Raw genomic sequence first — 19,292 nt, 5'->3', positions numbered from 1 at the left:
AGCTGTAAAATATCCCAACAAGTTGCGGATGGTGGAGAGACAGATTAAAAGAGATCTTGTAAAACCCCTCAATGAGTATTAAATATTCGAAAATACATACTGCTGTATCTTTGCGAACTGTGAACTTTGTGAAGCCGGTGTTTGATTTTCGCTGGCAAACATGTTGCATCACTTTTACTTTACAACATAAAAGTGTACTTTGATCACTAGTATAAGTTATATGGTGGGAGGCATTTTGACATCTCAGTAGAAAAAAAGCACATATTACAACAGGGGCTGAAATATGTTTGGTTGCTTCAGTTTAAGTTGCTTCTGGGCTGTTCATGCTGTACCCACTGTCACGTTGACATGGGTTACTGGGACACTCGGGTGGAACAGAGCCTTTGCAAAAGTTGTGACTGACGGCGTTTTTTCCTGATGTGAAAAGTCAACATTTCTGCTGTGAAAAAGTCTCATTAGTATAACGGTTACAGTTATTAAAACTGCAAGAATATAATGTCAACGTTGTTCTAATCTTTTTTTTCTTCCCTTTTATGGATCAGGTGGTTTCAATTATTGTATGGATAGGGACAGTGATGTGGCCTTAAAACCATCAGAAATCTTCAGGTTTACCAATGAAAGTTCTCCATTTAGAATGCTCAAAATATCATACTTGTTTATCCAAGGCATCATTATTTTATAGCTTACACAGCCGCGATTTTACTTTTAGCTTACTACACCGAGGTTCTATCTGTGGATGACCTATAGGTATTCTTGTATTGAAACAAATAAAATGTATACCGAGTAAAACAACTGCAGAGTGAATGTTCCCATTGAAGGCACAAGAGGCGTACAGCGTACAGCCGAGGGAGTCCTGCATAGCTGCATAGTTTGACCTAATTACCTCGCATCCTTGGTCTTCCTCACTCTTCAAACTTCACCAGCAGTCTTCACCTGACCTGCCGGGGGCCCCCATGGACACGCTCTCACACCAAAGACCCAGTTCACGCAGGAAATGTGTAAAATAAAATATTTTCTATTTCCAATCATTCAAGGATACATTTGTAGAGATACAAGTGACAGTACATCAAACAAAGTCAAGCCAACTCTTCTAAAGAGCTCTACGTTGCCCCTTAGCAACTAAATAAAAAAAATCCCACCTTTAACAGTGGGTTACTCCAAGTGCATGCTGGCAAAACTTGTAATAGTGACTGTCCGAAATCCAGATATTCAAAAACGCTCATGATGATGATAATAATAATACAGTAGCAAAATATTACATATCAAGAAAGAAAGGCTAACATGAAAAGAGTATTCTTAAGACATGATTACGGAAACAAGGTAATCAAACGGCACAACTTCATAGAGAGACTAGTAAGAAACGGACCCCTCTGAAAAGTGAGTCCTTCAGAAGCTAAGGAAGAGGAAGAAGGGATCGGTTTTCAGCAAGCGTGGGTCAGATCATCTGTGGGGACATGGGCACTGAGTGACAATCAAAAGATCAGCTCTTATTCACCGCAATTATACAGGTGTTTGAGAACGAGTCCACAACGGACTCGTGCGAAAGTTTAGCCGTGGCTTTTCACCATCCTGCAGGAGCCCCCGCCCCCCTGTGCTACGCTCGGTACCCCCAGTCAGTGAAAAGCTCATCCAGCCAACTCAAAACAGGATTTCAAGAAGAAGACGCCTGGTGCACATCGCGTCCGTTTACCGGAAGAAGTCGTGTGTGGGACTCGAGGGAGCTCGTTGACCACGACTTGGTGAGTAGGCTGAGATTTAGCATAAAAAAATATCTCTCCCTCGTCTCTTTGAGTACTTCAGATTTCTCCCCACGTCACATCCACCAGAACAACCTGTAAAAAAAACCAAAAAACACAGGAACTTTACAAATGTCTTCATTTATCCTCATATTTCACACGTGGCCGACAGTTTTTGTGTGCACCAACCTAGTTGCCATTCACTTGCGTCGACGGCGTTCCTCCGTGGTCGATGGCTGCCCTCTCTCTGCTGCGATTCTCCCGTTCCTCATCTTCCTCGTCCCTCTCCTCGTTCCCACTGTGGTTCTTGCAGTAGAGTCTAAAATTCATTCAAACACACAACAGCACAAAATGTAGTCATACAAACGGCTGCAAGACATTGTGAGTTTTATACTTGGCTCTAATGCCACATAAACTGCTTTTCAGACATGCACTGAAGTCAAGACATTTTCCGGAACTTTTCCAGAGGGGCTGTATGTTAGGCTGCAAGTTTCCACAAATGTCGCCCCAGCCATTTTCTGAAATGTTTCCTGCCATCCCCTCAGGAAAAATTCTCAAAAATGTCAGGGTGAAATGTGAAAATGCAACAGGAAATGATTCTCGGCAAGTGAGTGGGCACTCGGATTTCAGGAATGGGTCTGTGTTGGCTAAATATAGTCCATTTGTGCCATCTACTGGTTATTAGAAGTAGAATATTTTTTTGGCCCTCAACTGTAGGCGTCCACTGTAGTTCTTGCTTTGCGTGCAAAGGTCTCAAAATATTGTAATTACAAACTCAATCAGAGGAGGGGTGGATTTATTGCACGGTTGGTGTACAAGGATATTTTTTTGGCACCCCCTTTATTTGGAAAGTCACAGTGAAGAAGAGACAGGACACAGGTCAGAGAGAGCAGCGGAGAGATCTGCCCTCGCCGTTGGTTTGCCCCACTACAAGCTTCTTCTTAACTGTGAAGGGTTTTTTCCTTTGTTCCCGTTACTTTGTGATTGGCTCATATTTCAGTATGTGTTGCTCTGGATTTGCTAACGCAAATTTACATCGTAAATCTGTCGTGGCTGAGCTCACTTGTAGATGCCGCGCGCCATGTTTTCGATGTACTTCGCTTTGTCCTGCAGACCGCAGTGATAGTGGTAGGTCTTCACACATGCTTTGATTTCACAGCCGATGGTTGCACCCAGCTGAGTGCAGAGAGTGCATTTCTGGAGAAAACAACAAAAAGCCACTCATTTCATTTTTACACATGGAAGCACAATTCGCTACATCGTTCTACCAAACGGTTTTAAAAACAGAATTCCTCCTACCATTCTTTTGCCTCTCTTGATTTCCTGGATGACTGTTTTCACGTCAAAGTTTCCAAACTCGGCCCGCGACGTGGTGGTCAGCTGGACTGTCCCCGATGAAAAAAGCTGACAGGGATCAGAGATCAGAAAAAGATGTGTTACCGCCTGTACAGTCACACTTACAGTGTGTGGCGCACACACGCACGCACGCACACCCACACACACTTACAAACAATACTACATCTTACCATGCACTTGTAGTGTGCAGCCACTTTTTTGGAGTTGTCGGTGTGAAGCATGCCCCTCGTTTCATTTTCTTCCTCGCCGGCATGACAAAAGCCACATCGCTGGCCGCCATCGCCTGGGCTGGCCCGAAGAGGTGACCTATCCCGCTAGAACAGAGAGAAGAGCACAGATCGCATACAGTAAAGCCAACACACCATTCAAGAGAATTTCACAGACTGCGTCCATGAACGAGCGCGGCGCCTTACGTGGGAGGAGCTCTCCTCGTCTGCGGCCTGTGAGGAGGTGGAGCGGGTGTCTTCTGATTGGCCGCGAGATCCGGCCCTGGCTCTCACCTTCTCAAACCGTCCTCTGCCCCTGCTCTGTGGCGGCGATGAGTCGGAATCATTGGCCACCCCTCCCTCTTCGTCTGGTAACAAACAGACAATTGTGTTTAAGAAAACAAATATATATAAAAAAAAAAATATATGAAACAAAGTAAAGTGAATGTGTGTTTTAGGTCCATTTTGACCCAAAAATCTGATGAAGAACTTAAATCTTGCCGTAAGAGCATGTTTTCGTGGTAGAATTGGAATTTATCATTGCAACACAATAAAACTTTTCACAATAAAATATAAATGAGACAATAAAAATACATTGAGAACAATATGGTGAAGTACATTGTAAACAAGTCAAACTCATGGGATGCAAGAACCACATTAACAGATAATTTATTATTACAATTATTATTATAATTGTATAATTTCAGCCGGTTATACTCCACATGTTGAGGCGTTACTCTACCTTCAATGCCCTCCAGAGAAGCATCTCGGTGTTTGCGGCAGTAAAGACTACATACACACAAAAAAAGAATAAAATGAACAAATGAAAGTGTATTTATTCATTGTAGATCAACGTGAATATAGTCCAAACACACAGTGACTTACAGATAAATCCCTTGTGAAGGATTCTCTTTGACTTGGGCTTTGTCCTTCACGGCGCAGTAGTAGTGATACGTCCTCCGGCACGTCTTCACATCGCAGCCGATAGTGGCACCAGGTCGGTGACACGAGGAGCACATCTGACGGGGAGAGGAACAAGAGCCGCATCTTTCAGAGGAAACGCAGCCAAGCACATGCCAGTCCGGAACCTTTATTGTTCACTCGAATAACGGACTTCTGGTAATGTCTGTCTGCAAATACCAGGAAACTACATCCCTGTGGGAAGAATCCATTTATTGCAGCGGGAAAAACAACTTAAATGCAGTTGGGAAAATGGCAGAGAAGCACAGGGGATCTTGGAAAAGCAGAAAAAAGAAGCAAAATTCTTAAAATGAATCGATATTTAAACATTTTGAAATCCAATGCGGAAATACATTGCCAGAATTTATCATTATTTATCATATGTGAGCATCTGACAAATTCTCCCTCTTTGATACAGATTTCACAATAGAATACATGTGTATGTCGGTCAGGGTGGAGGAGGGTAAAAAAACCCAAATAGAGGTATATGACTTAAAGTATGATATGAAAATAATCTTTTACAGAGTTGCTATACTTTAACAGAGTACAGTGTAAAGCGTTCCATGCAAAACGGTGGCGCAAGCTGGTGGAACTACTGTGAAAGGTTAATCAAATGTGTGAAACTGATATCAATGTATACAGTTGTTATGTACATCCATCCAGTATTTCTACCGCTTTATCCTTTAAGGGTCACGACGGGGCTGGAGCCAATCCCGGCCGACATTGGGTGAGAGGGGGGCTTCACCCTGGACAGACTATCACAGGGCCAACATACAGAGACAAAGAACCATTCACTCTCACATTCACACCTACGGTCAACATGGAATCTCGATTTAACCTAAACCACAATCTGCGTGTCTTCGGACTGTGGGAGGAAGCCGGAGTACGTGGAGAGAACCCGCGCATTTCAACATTGGATTCCTTTTTATTCAACAGTTTGCTTGATAAACAACACCCTGTTCATTCTGACGTGTCAGTCTAGATCTTTTATCAGCTGGAAAAGATGATCATTTTTCCCACTTGAACATGAAGCTACCAGCTACTATCAATCCCTCCCCTCTCTGTAGGAAACATCTATAAACATGCACACACATAATGATCTCATGACCTCAAAGAATGGAATGAACACACACCCCTCCAGTATACAAACTGAGGAAGCTTAGTGTTTAAGACATAGGTACACACTGCGGTGGCATCCTTAAGCTCAGGAGAACAAGCAGTGTGTAAAAACAAGTGCATCCTCCTCCTCATTAGTTAATATTAGTCAAATGAAGCAGCTACTGCAAAGCCTCAGATATGACCTCAACACCACCACACATTTAGACCAAAAAGTCACAACTATGTACATAAATATGCTCAATTTTCATTTGAATGAGTCATTTTATAATTCTTAGCTTTCACGTGACAAAAGCTCTACGTTGTGGCCTCACACGGTACAGTAACGGTAACGCTACATCCAAACGACCCACTGTGGGCACTTACCAATTTATTTCCCCTCTTGATCTCTTTCTTTACATCCTCAACGGAAAATCCTCCGATGTTGTCGCTGTCCGAGTGAGACGTGACCAGGGCAGAGGAGAACAGCTACAGAGAAAATGAAAATTATTATTGTCAAATATTAAATTCTACATTTCCTTACGAGTTTCAATGAACTACATCTGCAGGTAGATTTTCCCCTTTATCAATTATGATGCATCCTTTTCAAGGAAACCGAGGGTTACATGATTTCCTGGCATTAGATCTTTAGATCATTAGAGCTGATTTCACTGTGACACACGTATAACAAAATCCTACATTACCCATGTTTATTTTGCCAGTTATGTCAGAGGTGGTGGAGCTGTGCATTCATGAGTCACACACACCCAGGGGACAAAAGGATTTCAAGATAATTGATGGGAGATACAATCTACATAAATCTAGTCTACATACTGTATGTCATGGGCAGTAACTAACTCAGTGATATGTTACTGCAATATAATTACTTTTCCCAGTAACTATTAGTGTAAGGGATTACAATTTCCAAAATAGTAATTATATTACAGTTGCTGAACCTACTAACGCTGCATTAGTAATTACTATATGATGACGTGTACGCGTGGGCAGGTGACGTCGGATACAGCTACGAGCCAAAAGGCTAAACAAAGGATGGAGGATGACAGAGATCTGGAGAAGTTTGTTGCTGGGTATATCGTAGATAGGAGCTTTGAGAAGCTTCTGCTAATGACATACAATCATTGTTTCACTTCTGAACATTAGGACCTTGCTTAATATGCCAGGGCAGAAATAACAGAAGAAGAAGCTGGACACAATATCAGCTTGGGTGTTATGTTTTATGTTCTGTAAAACCATCAGATACTCCTTGCTGCTCTTATGACTGAATATGCAGAACCTTTGTAAGTAATATAACGAGTAACGTAACTTATTACTTTTAAAAACAAGTCATAAGTAAAGTAATATAATTACTTTTTGAAAGAGTAATAAGTAATAAGTAACTTATTACCCTTCCTGAGTAACTTGCCCAACACTGGTCACGGGTGGTACTCAAGTATGCATGACTTCAAGTATCACAGGAAAAAGAAATAGGGAACTACTTTGTGTGCTCCTCTCACCATGCACTTGTGGTGGGCTGCCACCTTCTGGCTGTCAGAAACCAGCAACTGGCCGCACTCCTTGTCCCGGTTGGTTCTGCAGAAGGCACATTTCGGCAGGCGTGCTGCAGCTCCTTTCCTCTGTCCTGACATGGCCAAAGGCTTTTTACCGTTTGCCCAAGAATCTAATGGGAAACAAAACCAAACATCACAGAAATGACAAAGATAACTTTGAATCATACTGGCTGTTCAAACTGTTAAAAGAATTGTTTTTGCTCTCGCATTTTCATGAGTTGAAATGAAAGAGACTTTTTCCAAGCGCTCATTTCAATCTCAAATTTTGTCAAACGTCCCGATGCGCCAGATGTCGGTAGCCTTGAGCGAGCGTGCAGTCGGCTTGCAGGAATGTCAACTAGCGCAGTGTCTGGAGAATTGAACGTCCATCATTCGACCATCAGCCGACCGAGAAGGCGTCTCCGAAAGTTTGCCAGCGCTGTGACCTGTCGGCATGCCCGCCGGCCACACCAGATTACTGAGTTGTGAAATCTCACCATTGAACCCCCATGTTGTTCAATTGTCTGTCCATGTGCTCCAGATGAGAAAAAAAACTCCTGGAGAAGTTCTGTCAGTTGTTTTTGTTCACTGAATGCGGAATGTAGCCGTGAAGGTTCTGCTTTGCAGTGTGATGATCTTGCATGTTGCTTTCATGCTTTAGTTCAGTGCTGATGCTTTCAAAGCAGTTAGGAAAAAAACCTAACCTATGCCATGGTCGTGCATCCAGTTCATCATCGCAGCAACTGTGAAACTAATGCATACAGTATGTGGATGATGCAATGTAGACTTGTTTGCAATGTAGATAAAAATTGAATGATGAAAAATGATGGCCCGACACAGTAGCAGTGAGGTGATACAATCACAGTATATTTGTGGTCATGTCTAGGGATGATGTGTAAATCTGCATTACTGTGCATTGTGTGATTTGCCAAACAGCAAGGCTGAACTGTGCTTTGGAAATCATGTTGGGGGGGTTTTCTTTCACCAACAATAAGTGAGTGTTATGAAATGATGGATGTAACCCATTGGAGAGGAGCCAGTGAAAACTATTTCCCACAAACATCGAGACAAAACTTTTGACTCAACTACTACTTCAAGTAAGTGTCCTGAAAACACTGGGCACAGTGTCTGATGGATCACACGCGGGACACACGCGTCGTTGCAGGTCTTCAGCTTGACACTTTTTCTGGTCCCGGTTCATTTGATCATAACTGACCTGAGGAGAGTTTCTGACGGCCTGCAGCATGAGTGCTAAGAAGCCACAGAATAGGTGTATCGAACGCTATCTAACATTGCGAATCAATCAGTGTCGGGATTTGGGAAGACTTTATGATGATGTCCGAGGAAGGTGGTCGATGGACGCTGAGGGTGTGTCACGGTCGGAGGGGGAATATCAGCTCCCCACAGGCCAGCAATCATTCACACAGCAACATCCACCAGTCGTCCCAAAACCAAATCTGATTAAACAGGAACAGAGAGGGAAACCAGCAGAAGCTGGAGGAGCAAATCTGATGCAACCCCATTCTTAACACGCACACACACACTATTTTTATTAACAGACACAAACCCCACATACAATACTGTCCCATAGTCTGCCACATATGTCTGCCCCAACTTGCACTTCTCTTAAAAATACAAATTATTTGTATTGTTCAGACGGTATTGCCTGCTGTGATAAGCAGTGTACTGGAGCTGCCACAGTTAATCGATGACTAATCGATTACTAAGTGAATCGCAAACTATTTTGACAGTCGATTAGTCGGCTCAAGTAGTTTTTATGAGAGAAATAAGTCAAAAATTCCCCTCATTTCAGCTTCTTAAATGTGTGACCAAATCATCTTTGTCATCATCTTGGAGCTTTGGGAAACACAATCAACATGTTTCACCATTTTATGGACCAAACAACCGATCGATTAATCGAGAAAATAATCGATCATGAAAATAATCGCTAGTTGCAGCCCAACAGCGAACACACACACACACACACACACACACACGACCGAACGCAGTGGCGATTTAGCCATCTTCATCATGACTGTATCATTTTCAGCTGCATATTCGATCGACGTTTTCCTTCCCGGCCTGCGCCGCCACCGCCGCGGCGATGTGAGGACTGTGGACCGGAACCGACCAGAGCCTCCGAGCGCGAGCTGTCACTTGCAGATCATGCGCAGCGCGCGGCCGCATTCTACACGAAACGGGAGGATGGAAAACAGACATGTACCCGAGATCAACAGACGGAATGGGGTGTTTTCTTTGGGGGTTTTCTTGGGGTTTTTTTTTTTTTAAAAAACAGAAAAAGAAAAAAGGAAAGCGGTGCGCTGCGACGCCTCGACAGAGTCGGCAGGGCCAAGGCTCCTCGCCGCGGCGGCGGCGGCTCCACGGACGGAGCGCGGCGTGCCAACCGCACAGAGCTGCCCCGTGTCAATAACAACAGACCCGCTCTGCTGCCCCTCGCCGACGGGCTCCCGACGTGCTGGTGGTCGGGGTGAGAGTCGTGGAAGGAGGGAGGTGGGGGAGAGGGAAAAAAAGTGCCACAAATTGAGGCTACAAAGTTTTGAATTAAAGGGGGTGTGTGTGTGTGCGTGTGTCTGGTTCTCCGCTCGAACTGGCTCCAACTGAAAACGGCCGTCTGTCCGTGAACACCTCACCGCCCTGAAATCTCTCCCCGGGCCCTTTCGTTCAGGGGGAGGAGGGGGGGGGGAGAGAAATAAAGGTCGTCGGCAGACACTTCGACGCCGATCGCTCCCGGCCGCAGTCCGACCGGCTGCGAATATTTCCCCTTTAAATGAGGGTGAAACGATCGTGACAGGCGCGGGTCCCTGGGCAAGCCGTTTCGAAGTAAAGAGCGCCATACGTGCTGCATCCCGGCGAGAGGAGAGCGCCTCGGCTCGGTAACGACAGCGAACACGGCCCTGAAACGACCACAGGCCACGGCGAAGAGAGCATCGCGTCCTGGCCGCGGACACACAGCTCACGCCTTACCTGCTGTCGGAAGCTTGACGCGCCGAGGCGGTGGGGGAAAAAGATGGAAAAGTGTCCCGGGCGGCCACTGTGCTTCTTTCCGTCCTTCAGAGAGCGATCGTGTGCTTTTCACACACTTAGCATCAAGCTAGCTGCAACGTCCGAGACGGCGGGGACTTCCGGGTTGGGGGGCTTTCAAAATAAGAGTCGAGTTGATGACCGCATGTCGAAACGTTTCCGACGTGAAGGGACACAGGAGGTCAGAGCGTGGGCCGGATGTGCAGGAATCGAAACTGTATCACTTAACATGCCTCACTGAAAATGTCTTTAATTGTGAAGTATCGTTATCCCAGAAACAGATCGTGGCTTCAGTGGGGGCCGTGCCTCGTGCACAGTGAGAGGTTGGACCATGTTGCACAAACATTTGTGTCTTATCACATTTAGATTTGTAGCACGTTTGTCAGGAGAAATATGATGAGTTTGTATATGTTAAGTTTTTGATATGTGATCAAATCCTTGAAATATGCACATGCAAAAGTGAAAAGTTGACAGTTCTTGAGAATTTGATCAACTACATGTACAATACACAGAGGGTGTAAGGGCCAATGGGGGCCTTACAAGAAAGTTTAAAAAGTTTGCCCATCAACAGGTCATGTCTGGTCATAATCTGGTCATGGGTTTAGCAGGGGCCTGTACTACGAAGCGAGTTCAACACACCCAGGATATGTTTTCGTCATCTGGCTTGACTTCACCTAACATTGACCATCCTGGATACCCTTTACTACTAAGATGGATATCAACTGTCTCAGTTTAAAAATAAACTCTGGTATGTGTAGGTCAATTGAGCATAAGTGACATGTAAAAGTGGCATTCTACAATGTGAAATGAAAATAATGATATGATCAAACAACTAAAATAGAAGAAAAAAAACACTTGAAATACTTTTCAAAATTTTAAGTCAGCCTAAACAAATATTGTCAATAAGCCCATGAATTTATCAGGTTTACTATTGAGTGAATATTTTTGCTTTTGTATGACGATGATCGATGATGAAGAGAAACTGAAGTGATGTCAGACCGTTTCTGCTGCTGAAGCAGAGGAGAGAATTAATGAGTGATGAGGTCAATCACACTGAACTGTTCATTCATAGTCATGAGAAATATTGATCAGTTTGTGGGTAATTTTTCTTATAAAAGATATAGTATTCAGTTTTTATTAATATTCATCGTCAAAGTCTCCTTGTGATGTTTCCGAGCTGCACTGGATTCTGTCAGGAATCAAATAATCTTTGAGTTCAAATGAAGCTTTAATATCAATGAATCTATACAAATTTATTTAGTGTTATAAACTCACTCTCTGTGTATTAGAAGCTCTGTTTTGAGAGAGCTGAGTGTAGAATGAGTGTAGAATAATATAACAAGGAACATGTTATCTGTTCCAATCACAAGATGAAATCAGTACAATGAGTTTACATGTTTACAATGACAATATCAATAAATAGTGCAAGGCATTCATTCTCTACCAAAGAGCACAAAAGAAGACACCGTGCCAGCCATGGAGGTTTAGTGTTAAGATTAGGGAAGTACACACACCTCACCACATTTCACCGCTGCAAAGAAGCACAAGAAGATGTATGTCAGAGGCGAACAGCGAAACCCAACCAGCTGGGAAGTGTCATAGATCATGGGTGTTAGTTTTGTTAGGGTATAATTTATGCAGTCATATTGTATGATATTTGTTGTTAAATACTATATAATTGCAAAAACAAACGTGTGTACAATAAGTTTATATTAGATTGATAGTATTTAAAACGTATTTTTGTCTGAATTTACCAACATGTAAGCCGAATGATGCTTAACACTTCACATGGAAAAATACAATTGATAAACCTAATGCTATTGGATAAAACTCTTTTCCTGTACAGAAAAAATATCTTAATCCCTTGTATGTAGGACGAAACAAGCTGATTTCAATCTGAAACCTATTTCGTAACTAAACTTCTTTGCCTTATCTTTTTGGGTGCGCTCGTTTACAGTTACGGGGCGGTGCGGCGGGTGGGGCTTTCGCTTGTCGCCGGCGATCTGTCCACCCGCACGAAACACACGAGCCGTGAAACGCGCGCAACCGAGAGCGGAGAGGGCGTTTCCGCACCGAAACGATCTCCGGTGAAAGCGATTGGCCGAAACCCGTGGCAGTCATCGCATCGAGCAAAAAAAAGACACGCCCGCCCAGCGTGCCCGAGACAAGGCGAGAGTGTGAGTAGTTGCAACAGAGACGAACAGGGAAATGAAGTTGTCAGACGGGCCAGCCCAGAGACTCGCTCCTCACAGCTAGGCGGCTACAGCAAGTTGGGGTGACAGTTGGTCACGAGCGGAGGAGGTTTTTCATGAGACATCACCGGTCATGGAGGGCGTCCGTCTGAGCAACTTGTAGCCTCGAACCAAGCACGGGTTCGATAGCTGCGGCTCGAGGTAACGCCGCGGCCGGTCCGAAGTAACGCCGCAGTGGGGGGAAAGAAAGTGGAGACAACTCGCTAGCCCGCTAGCTAACCTTTAGCCGCCGAGCCTCCTTCAGCTTCAACGCCAGAGTTCACTCGGTGAGTCCTGACAGCGGGAGCGGAACATTTCACCCGTGTCCACACACTCGAGTGTGTGTGTGTGTGTGTGTGTGTGTGTGTGTGTGTGTGTTAGTGTGCTTGTGCGCGTGCGTGTGTGTTCCGCGGTGCTCGCCGACTACACGCTGGCGTGAGTCCGCTTGTTTTCTCGCTACGGCTAACGAGGTCACAAGCTAGCCGAAGTTTGCCGATGGACATCGCCGTAGGGGCTGACATGTCCCTCTGCCCCTCGCAGCCTCGCTTCGGTCCGAGGGTCGACGTCAACCTGGAGAAAGCACATTAACTCAACCGAACCGAACCGAGGGGCGCACACACACACACACACACACACACACACACGCACGCAGCAGTGCTGTGACCTCACCGCGCACACACGTACACTCGCACGATCTTTGGCACGAGCAGCGTTTTGTTTTTCGCGTTAGCCACGCTAAGCTAGCCCTGTGCGTCGCGATGGTCTCGAAATGTGTAAATTCAATATTTGACTTCGGAGTGTCGAGTTACAGCGGACGTGACCCAGCCTCGCTCACTTTTCAGGTGAGAGAGAGACTTTTTTTTCTCTCTCTCTCTCTCTCCCGCTCTCTCTCTCTCTCTCTCTCTCTCTCTCTCAGCCATTTCCTGATGCCAAGAGGTACAGGAAGTCGAGTTGCTCCACTTGCAAATGCTCACGTTTGTTGAAACAAGTGTGTCGTTTCCCCAGAGATTCGGGCTCGGCTCACCTCCTCGTCGGCCATGCCGTTCCCCTTCGGAAAGTCCCAGAAGAGTCCGGCCGAGATCGTGAGGAGTTTGAAGGAGAATGTGGCATACATGGAAAAGCTGGATCCCGGAGACAGCAAGAAGTGCGAGAAGGTCAGCAATGGGTTGTTTCCTCCCGAATGTCTGACGCCTGTCTAATTCATAACACCAACCCATCGGCTGTTTTTGTCCTCAATCGAAGATCGCAGAGGAGGTGTCCAAACATCTGGCCTCGCTGAAGGAGGTCCTCTGTGGAACAGGTGACAAGGAGCCGCAAACTGAAGCAGTGGCTCAGCTCGCTCAAGAGCTGTACAATACCAACCTCCTCATTGCACTCATCGCAAACCTGCATAGGATTGATTTTGAGGTGGGTTAAATGTTCTCTCTCTCTCTCTCTCGCTCTCGCTCTCTCTCTGTGTGTTAAAAAGTATTGACTACTTTGAGCAGACACCGAACTGTCAGCGGGCGTCTGCGCCCGATTTAGGATGTCTTTGCCCAAATCAGAAACGTCTTTGCACGTCATCATCAGCCATTCATCCGTCTTGAGTGTTTCTTATTATTTTTTTTCACAGGGGAAGAAGGATGTGGTTTATTTGTTCAGCAATATTGTCAGACGTCAGATTGGCACTCGCACACCCACAGTAGAGTACATCTCCACACACCCACAGATCCTCTTCATGCTCCTGAAAGGGTAAGTTCGCCTTTTCTCAGGTTTCAGGAACTCATGAATTTAGTCGCGTGTTTTGATTTGTAGATGTCGGTTCTCTGTTTGTCCACTCATGTTTTAAATGCAACTCGACTCCTAAAGGCCCCTAAACTGGTAAATGTCATCAGCAAATCCCCCCAAATCATTTTTTTTGTTTGTGTTTCAAGTTTCCATTTAAAACGTTTGTGCTTACAGTAAATCACGTTCCCCCAGCAGGCCTCGTGATTTTCTGCAGTACTCAGTATGTGTTTCAACAACTCCCAGGGGAACAGGCATGAACTTGTTGCATTCACATGTGGGTTACACATTTAGATGAAGAGGGTGATAGTTGAGTGCTGGTTTTACAGCTCCGAAGGAAGAAAAAAAAACTGAGTCATCCCGTTTACTCAAACAGCAACCTTGTCTCACGGCTGCACTGCATTATTATCTTCAAGACTGGTGTCAGTGGATCTATCGCTCACTTTGCAAACTGCCACTTCTGTTATGGATTTCCTCCGCAGTGTTTTCACACTTTATTCCAAAATGTCACATCTATAAAGAGGAACATTCAGTTTGTTTGACAAAAGACGAAACATGAAAGGGCTGACATTTCATGTCGATTGTGTTGGTCGATTCTTTTCAAACTCCCATGCAGTTTTTTAACTGCCAGATAACCAGTGTTATGTGTTTATTATCAAATGATGCTGTTTTTTAGCGACGTTCATCTGTGTTACATCTACAGTCAATGTTTTTTATAACCGGTCTGACGATGCACATGACTTGACCTGGACCTAACGCGTGTTAACGATACAGATACGACAGCGCAGAAGTGGCTCTGAACTGTGGGATGATGCTGCGGGAGTGCCTGCGTCACGAGCCCTTGGCACGGACGGTGCTCTTCTCTGAAGAGCTTTTCTGCTTCTTCCGCTATGTGGAGCTCTCGACCTTTGACATCGCCTCAGACGCCTTTGCCTCGTTCAAGGTACAAAGACGCTTTCTTTCTGACTGCATAATCCTAATACTAGCAGTTCTAATCTAATACCTTTGTGCCCTGTGTTTCCACTCAGGATCTCCTCACAAGACACAAGATTATGTGTGCAGATTTCCTGGAGAACAATTACGACAGGGTGAGGTTTCCCTCCCGTTGATCTTGATCTTTAATTGAAAGCATGCACATTCCCGCGCCTGACATACTTTATGAATTATCTTTCAGGTATTTACAGAGTACGAGAAGCTCCTGCATTCCGAAAACTATGTCACCAAACGACAGTCTTTGAAGGTAAAAGCCCCACCGCTCTGTCAAATCAAAACCAATGATGAACTCCTAATTTGAGCTCGAGATTGTAACTGACACGTTTTTTAATGATACACTGTTTTTCAGCTTCTTGGGGAACTTCTCTTGGATAGACACAACTTCACTGTCATGACAAAGTACATCAGTCGGGCAGACAACTTGAAGCTGATGATGAACCTGTTAAGAGACAACAGCCGAAACATCCAGTTCGAAGCGTTTCACGTCTTCAAGGTGTGCACATAACGATTCACTGTTTACAAATTCCAGTTGAGAAATGTCTCATGGGTTTTCTGCTAAATGAGGCTGAGTAAATTTAATAAAATACTAATAGTTTTTAACAGAAGAGTAGACTACTTTAGCCTTTTTGATTTCAGAATAAAACTTTTGTCAGGACTGTTGGTTAATCATAAAAAGGCTGAGTCCTTGCTACAGCGACCAGGGCCCTTAGCTGCATGTCTCTTGCTTGCCTGTATTTTTTTCAACTGATGATCGAATAAAGGCAAAAATGTCATGAAAATAACTGAAAGGGGAAACATTTCAGATTATCATATCTCGCTCTCTTTTTCCAAAGGTATTTGTTGCAAATCCCAACAAGACTCAGCCTGTCCTGGACATACTGCTGAAAAACCAGACCAAACTGGTGGACTTCCTGAGCCACTTCCAGACGGACAGATCTGAGGATGAGCAGTTCTGCGACGAGAAGAACTATCTGATCAAGCAGATCCGGGACCTGAAGAGGCCCACAGCACCGGAGGAAGCTTAAAAAGCCACGGCAGGCGACTTACTCCATCAGGTGGTAGATTTTAGAGGTAGTGGCGGGAGCTGCAGAGGGCCGAGTGAGAGTCTGAGAGACGTGCTTCGTTAAGATTTAATATTAACTACAAAATATAGGAAAAAAAAGTCAAAGATTACTTCCTTCACTTTTCTGTTTTTAGTGTGGCTATGGAGGCGATTTCCATCCAGAAACCTGAGTGGGCCAAGAACTCTTATTTAAACCATAGTGTTTCCTCTTTAGTTATGATTAAATGCATTTGGTCCATTCCAGTGATGTTGGACCTTAAACTGTTACCTTTCCACATACGTTGTTGCTGGCAGAGACCATAGAACGACAGAAACTTCTCCCCCCACGCACAGCCAACATGAGCCCCGAGGTCTTTCTTCAAAGGCTCTTTTTTCTCTCTCTCTTCAGAAACTATATTTTAGAGATTGACGTAAACATATTATTTTTCTAATGTATCTTCATGGTAAACAGTTTTAAAAAAACTTAGAGTAACTCTTCTCTCTTGATCATTGCTTTGGCTAACTAATCACATTGGTTTGGTTTATTGCCTTATTGTAAGCTGTTGTGTTGTACAGGGACTTGAATGATCTGATATGGCCTTGACACGTGCATCATATTGGCCCGGTCAGCACGCAAACAGTCATTTTCGGGGAGCACCGCGCAGCTCTCTGGCTTTTGGTAGCATGTGTGAGGATGCGAAAAGTTTGAAATGATGATGATGCTGCTGTGCTGCACTCACCAATGCGTCAGCTGGCACAGGAAGAGAAAATCAAAACCAGAGAGGAATCAATTTATCGCGCTGCGTTCACCGAGGCTTACGTGACTGAAATAGAAGCACAGCGTCAGATAATGCTGCAGGGTAGCGGCCATCCGTTCAGTGCGGACATGGACATCCAGGATATACACATTGATCTGACTCGGAGCTCTCCATCTTGTCTGCACATACCGAGCAATAATTCATTTGATGGAATGATGTAACATAGACATTTTCCATTACAGCATAAGAACTGCATAAAAGAAAAGAAAATTGCAGTTTGCACTGAGGTGTTGCGCAAGGATGCATCATAAGTATGTTACACTGCAAATTTATTAAATTCACATTGGAGCATGAGATGTTATTTAAAAATTAGTTGACACGTTGGCCTGTGAGACTTGTCAAGTCAAAGTTTATTTATATGGCACATTTAAAACGACCTCGGTTGACCAAAGTGCTGTACAGGCTCAAAGCACAATATAAAAACAACATGAAAAATAAAGACACAACTAACTTTGGTTGGAGTTCCTTTTTCTCGAATGATGAATTCTTACACATTTTTCTTTGACTTGAGAAATGAGCACTCACGTTTTTTTTTTGTTATTGAACTGAAATATTTGGCTACAACTAATGAATTTAACCATAATCTGTCAGTTTAACGACAAAGAGCACAAAAAGAGAAGAGGGTGACAGACGCTGAAACACCCACACAAGATTTTGATTATCATGCTCTTTTCTGATATGATGGTAATAATACATTCTTACACCGTAACATAACTGTGATGCATCAGAAATCACTTCTGTCATCGCCACGTTGTCAAAGCAACCAAGTGCACTGTTAAAACATGAATGCGTTTGTTTGAGACGATGAGCACTTAGTTCCTCACACGCGTCACTGATCAGTTCAACATTTTCGAGAGACTTCTGTAGATATAGTTGCCTTACTTCTGCCATTGTCACTAAAATGGCATCTTTAGGGATTTGGAGATGTTTGTCCGTGCACACATTTTTTTTTCTTCTAGTACATACCTCATGGGATTTGAGTTTGCAAACGTGCGTTCTCTGTTCTTTCCTTCTTAGACGTGATATTTTAGTTGACATTTTAAAATAACACAACAGTGGTTTGAATGCATGCCTAAACCTGATATATGTGTGTTTAAACTTGAACAGGGACTGCAACCTGGTTTTCACAATGGAAAACTAGACTTTTTAAACTTATTAAATATTTCATCGGGTGGCGCCACACAAAAACGTTAATTCATAATGAATTGCAGCGTGGTACCTTGTAATGAATGTTGCCTTATTTAAAGACATTTAATGGATGATCGTGCAGATCATGTAAAAAAAAAAATCCAGACCTCTTAATTTGTTTTCAAACCAAAGTCAACATAAAAAAAGAGTACATTTCATGTCCCAGATGCATCAACAGTTCATTGCTCAGATCCACATCTAGTGCAGTGTAGGTTTATCACTAACCACGTTACACTCTTAATACGATCCCGTGTGTGGAAAAAACTGTTTTCATAAAGTTTCACTTTTTCTGTTGTGGTTAACTGGCTTTTTAAAAACATCACTATCTGGTACACTGCACCAGAGAGTCAGAGTCGGTCCTTTCAAGATCCATGAGATAATGAGAGAAATCTGATATGAATGTGGTACATCATGCACAAATACACAGACTGAAGTCCTGTGCATGGTGCACGGTCACATCACCCGTTTATGAAAGAAAGTTTGTCCGACGGTATGTTTGTGTTTCACAAAATATCCTGGTGGTGATCAACTTTTCAACTCCCCGCTGACAAACTGTAGTTACAAGAACAGGCTTATTATCCTGCGGACTAATATCCGAGGTTTACAGACTGTTGTTTTGCATAATGATGTTGGTTTCAGCCCAGATACTCCAAACACATCTCCACACAGTGTAGTTGTGCGGTGAGGTCAAACTTCCTTGAAATGTGAGTTGAGGTGATGTGCACCATGTGAAGGACGTGCTGTACGCAGACTCCCCACCAGAGGGAGCGGTTGGCAACAATTGGCACCTTGTATTAATTGTACAAAGCATTTCATGCTTCTATAACCCTACCTCCTAATTATAGAAATCACTGACAATACTATATAAACATCAACACAACCCCCCCAAGATCAATATTACACATTTCATGATTTCAAATTTCTCGCGTTTAAATATTTGTTGTGCTATATTATATTATTTGAACCTATTGCCTTATTTGTTTCCCCCCTGTCTTTTTTTCACACTCTAGATCTATTATCTTTATTTACCATGGGAGTGAATTATGTGTACATAACTTTATAAAGGGTAAAATTGTGAAAGCATTCATGACAATAAAACTTTATGGCAAATTGATATTTTTGGGGTGTTGCTTCATCAGTTAAGCGCACATAAGTACAAATGGAGGAAGTTGTCCTCGACTCTATGAGCAGTACCTTTTTTTTCTTTTTTCTTCAAAGAAAAGCCCTGCAGCTTGTTGATCGTTCCCACTGGTACGTGTGATCTGATGAGCAGATGTAGTTTCCGGCAGAGCTCCACACAGCATCAATCTGATC

At 43.7% G+C, this 19,292-nt stretch overlaps 2 protein-coding genes across 2 annotated transcripts; one reads left to right on the top strand and one right to left on the bottom strand.

The window, feature by feature from the left end:
- Positions 1 to 995: 995 nt before the first annotated feature.
- phf6 (PHD finger protein 6) lies at positions 996 to 10,045 on the bottom strand. Its single transcript, XM_035649811.2, has 11 exons — positions 9,886 to 10,045; positions 6,868 to 7,031; positions 5,741 to 5,842; positions 4,184 to 4,317; positions 4,041 to 4,087; positions 3,506 to 3,666; positions 3,263 to 3,406; positions 3,036 to 3,140; positions 2,800 to 2,933; positions 1,926 to 2,055; positions 996 to 1,832 (listed from the first exon to the last, which is right to left on the bottom strand). The coding sequence occupies exons 2-10, from the start codon at positions 6,997 to 6,999 to the stop codon at positions 1,926 to 1,928; spliced, it is 1,089 nt and encodes a 362-aa protein (XP_035505704.1). The 5' UTR covers positions 7,000 to 7,031; positions 9,886 to 10,045; the 3' UTR covers positions 996 to 1,832.
- Positions 10,046 to 12,094: 2,049 nt separating this feature from the next.
- cab39l1 (calcium binding protein 39, like 1) lies at positions 12,095 to 19,092 on the top strand. The gene is made up of 9 exons (XM_035649812.2): positions 12,095 to 12,460; positions 13,179 to 13,327; positions 13,416 to 13,580; positions 13,786 to 13,904; positions 14,712 to 14,880; positions 14,966 to 15,025; positions 15,112 to 15,177; positions 15,280 to 15,423; positions 15,764 to 19,092. Exons 2-9 carry the CDS (start codon positions 13,211 to 13,213, stop codon positions 15,953 to 15,955), a joined length of 1,032 nt encoding a protein of 343 aa, XP_035505705.1. The 5' UTR covers positions 12,095 to 12,460; positions 13,179 to 13,210; the 3' UTR covers positions 15,956 to 19,092.
- Positions 19,093 to 19,292: the final 200 nt, after the last annotated feature.

The sequence above is a fragment of the Scophthalmus maximus genome, chromosome 9 (assembly GCF_022379125.1).
Source record: "Scophthalmus maximus strain ysfricsl-2021 chromosome 9, ASM2237912v1, whole genome shotgun sequence".
In the NCBI taxonomy this organism is placed as follows: domain Eukaryota; kingdom Metazoa; phylum Chordata; class Actinopteri; order Pleuronectiformes; family Scophthalmidae; genus Scophthalmus; species Scophthalmus maximus.
This window is presented reverse-complemented; position numbering and strand designations above follow the sequence as displayed.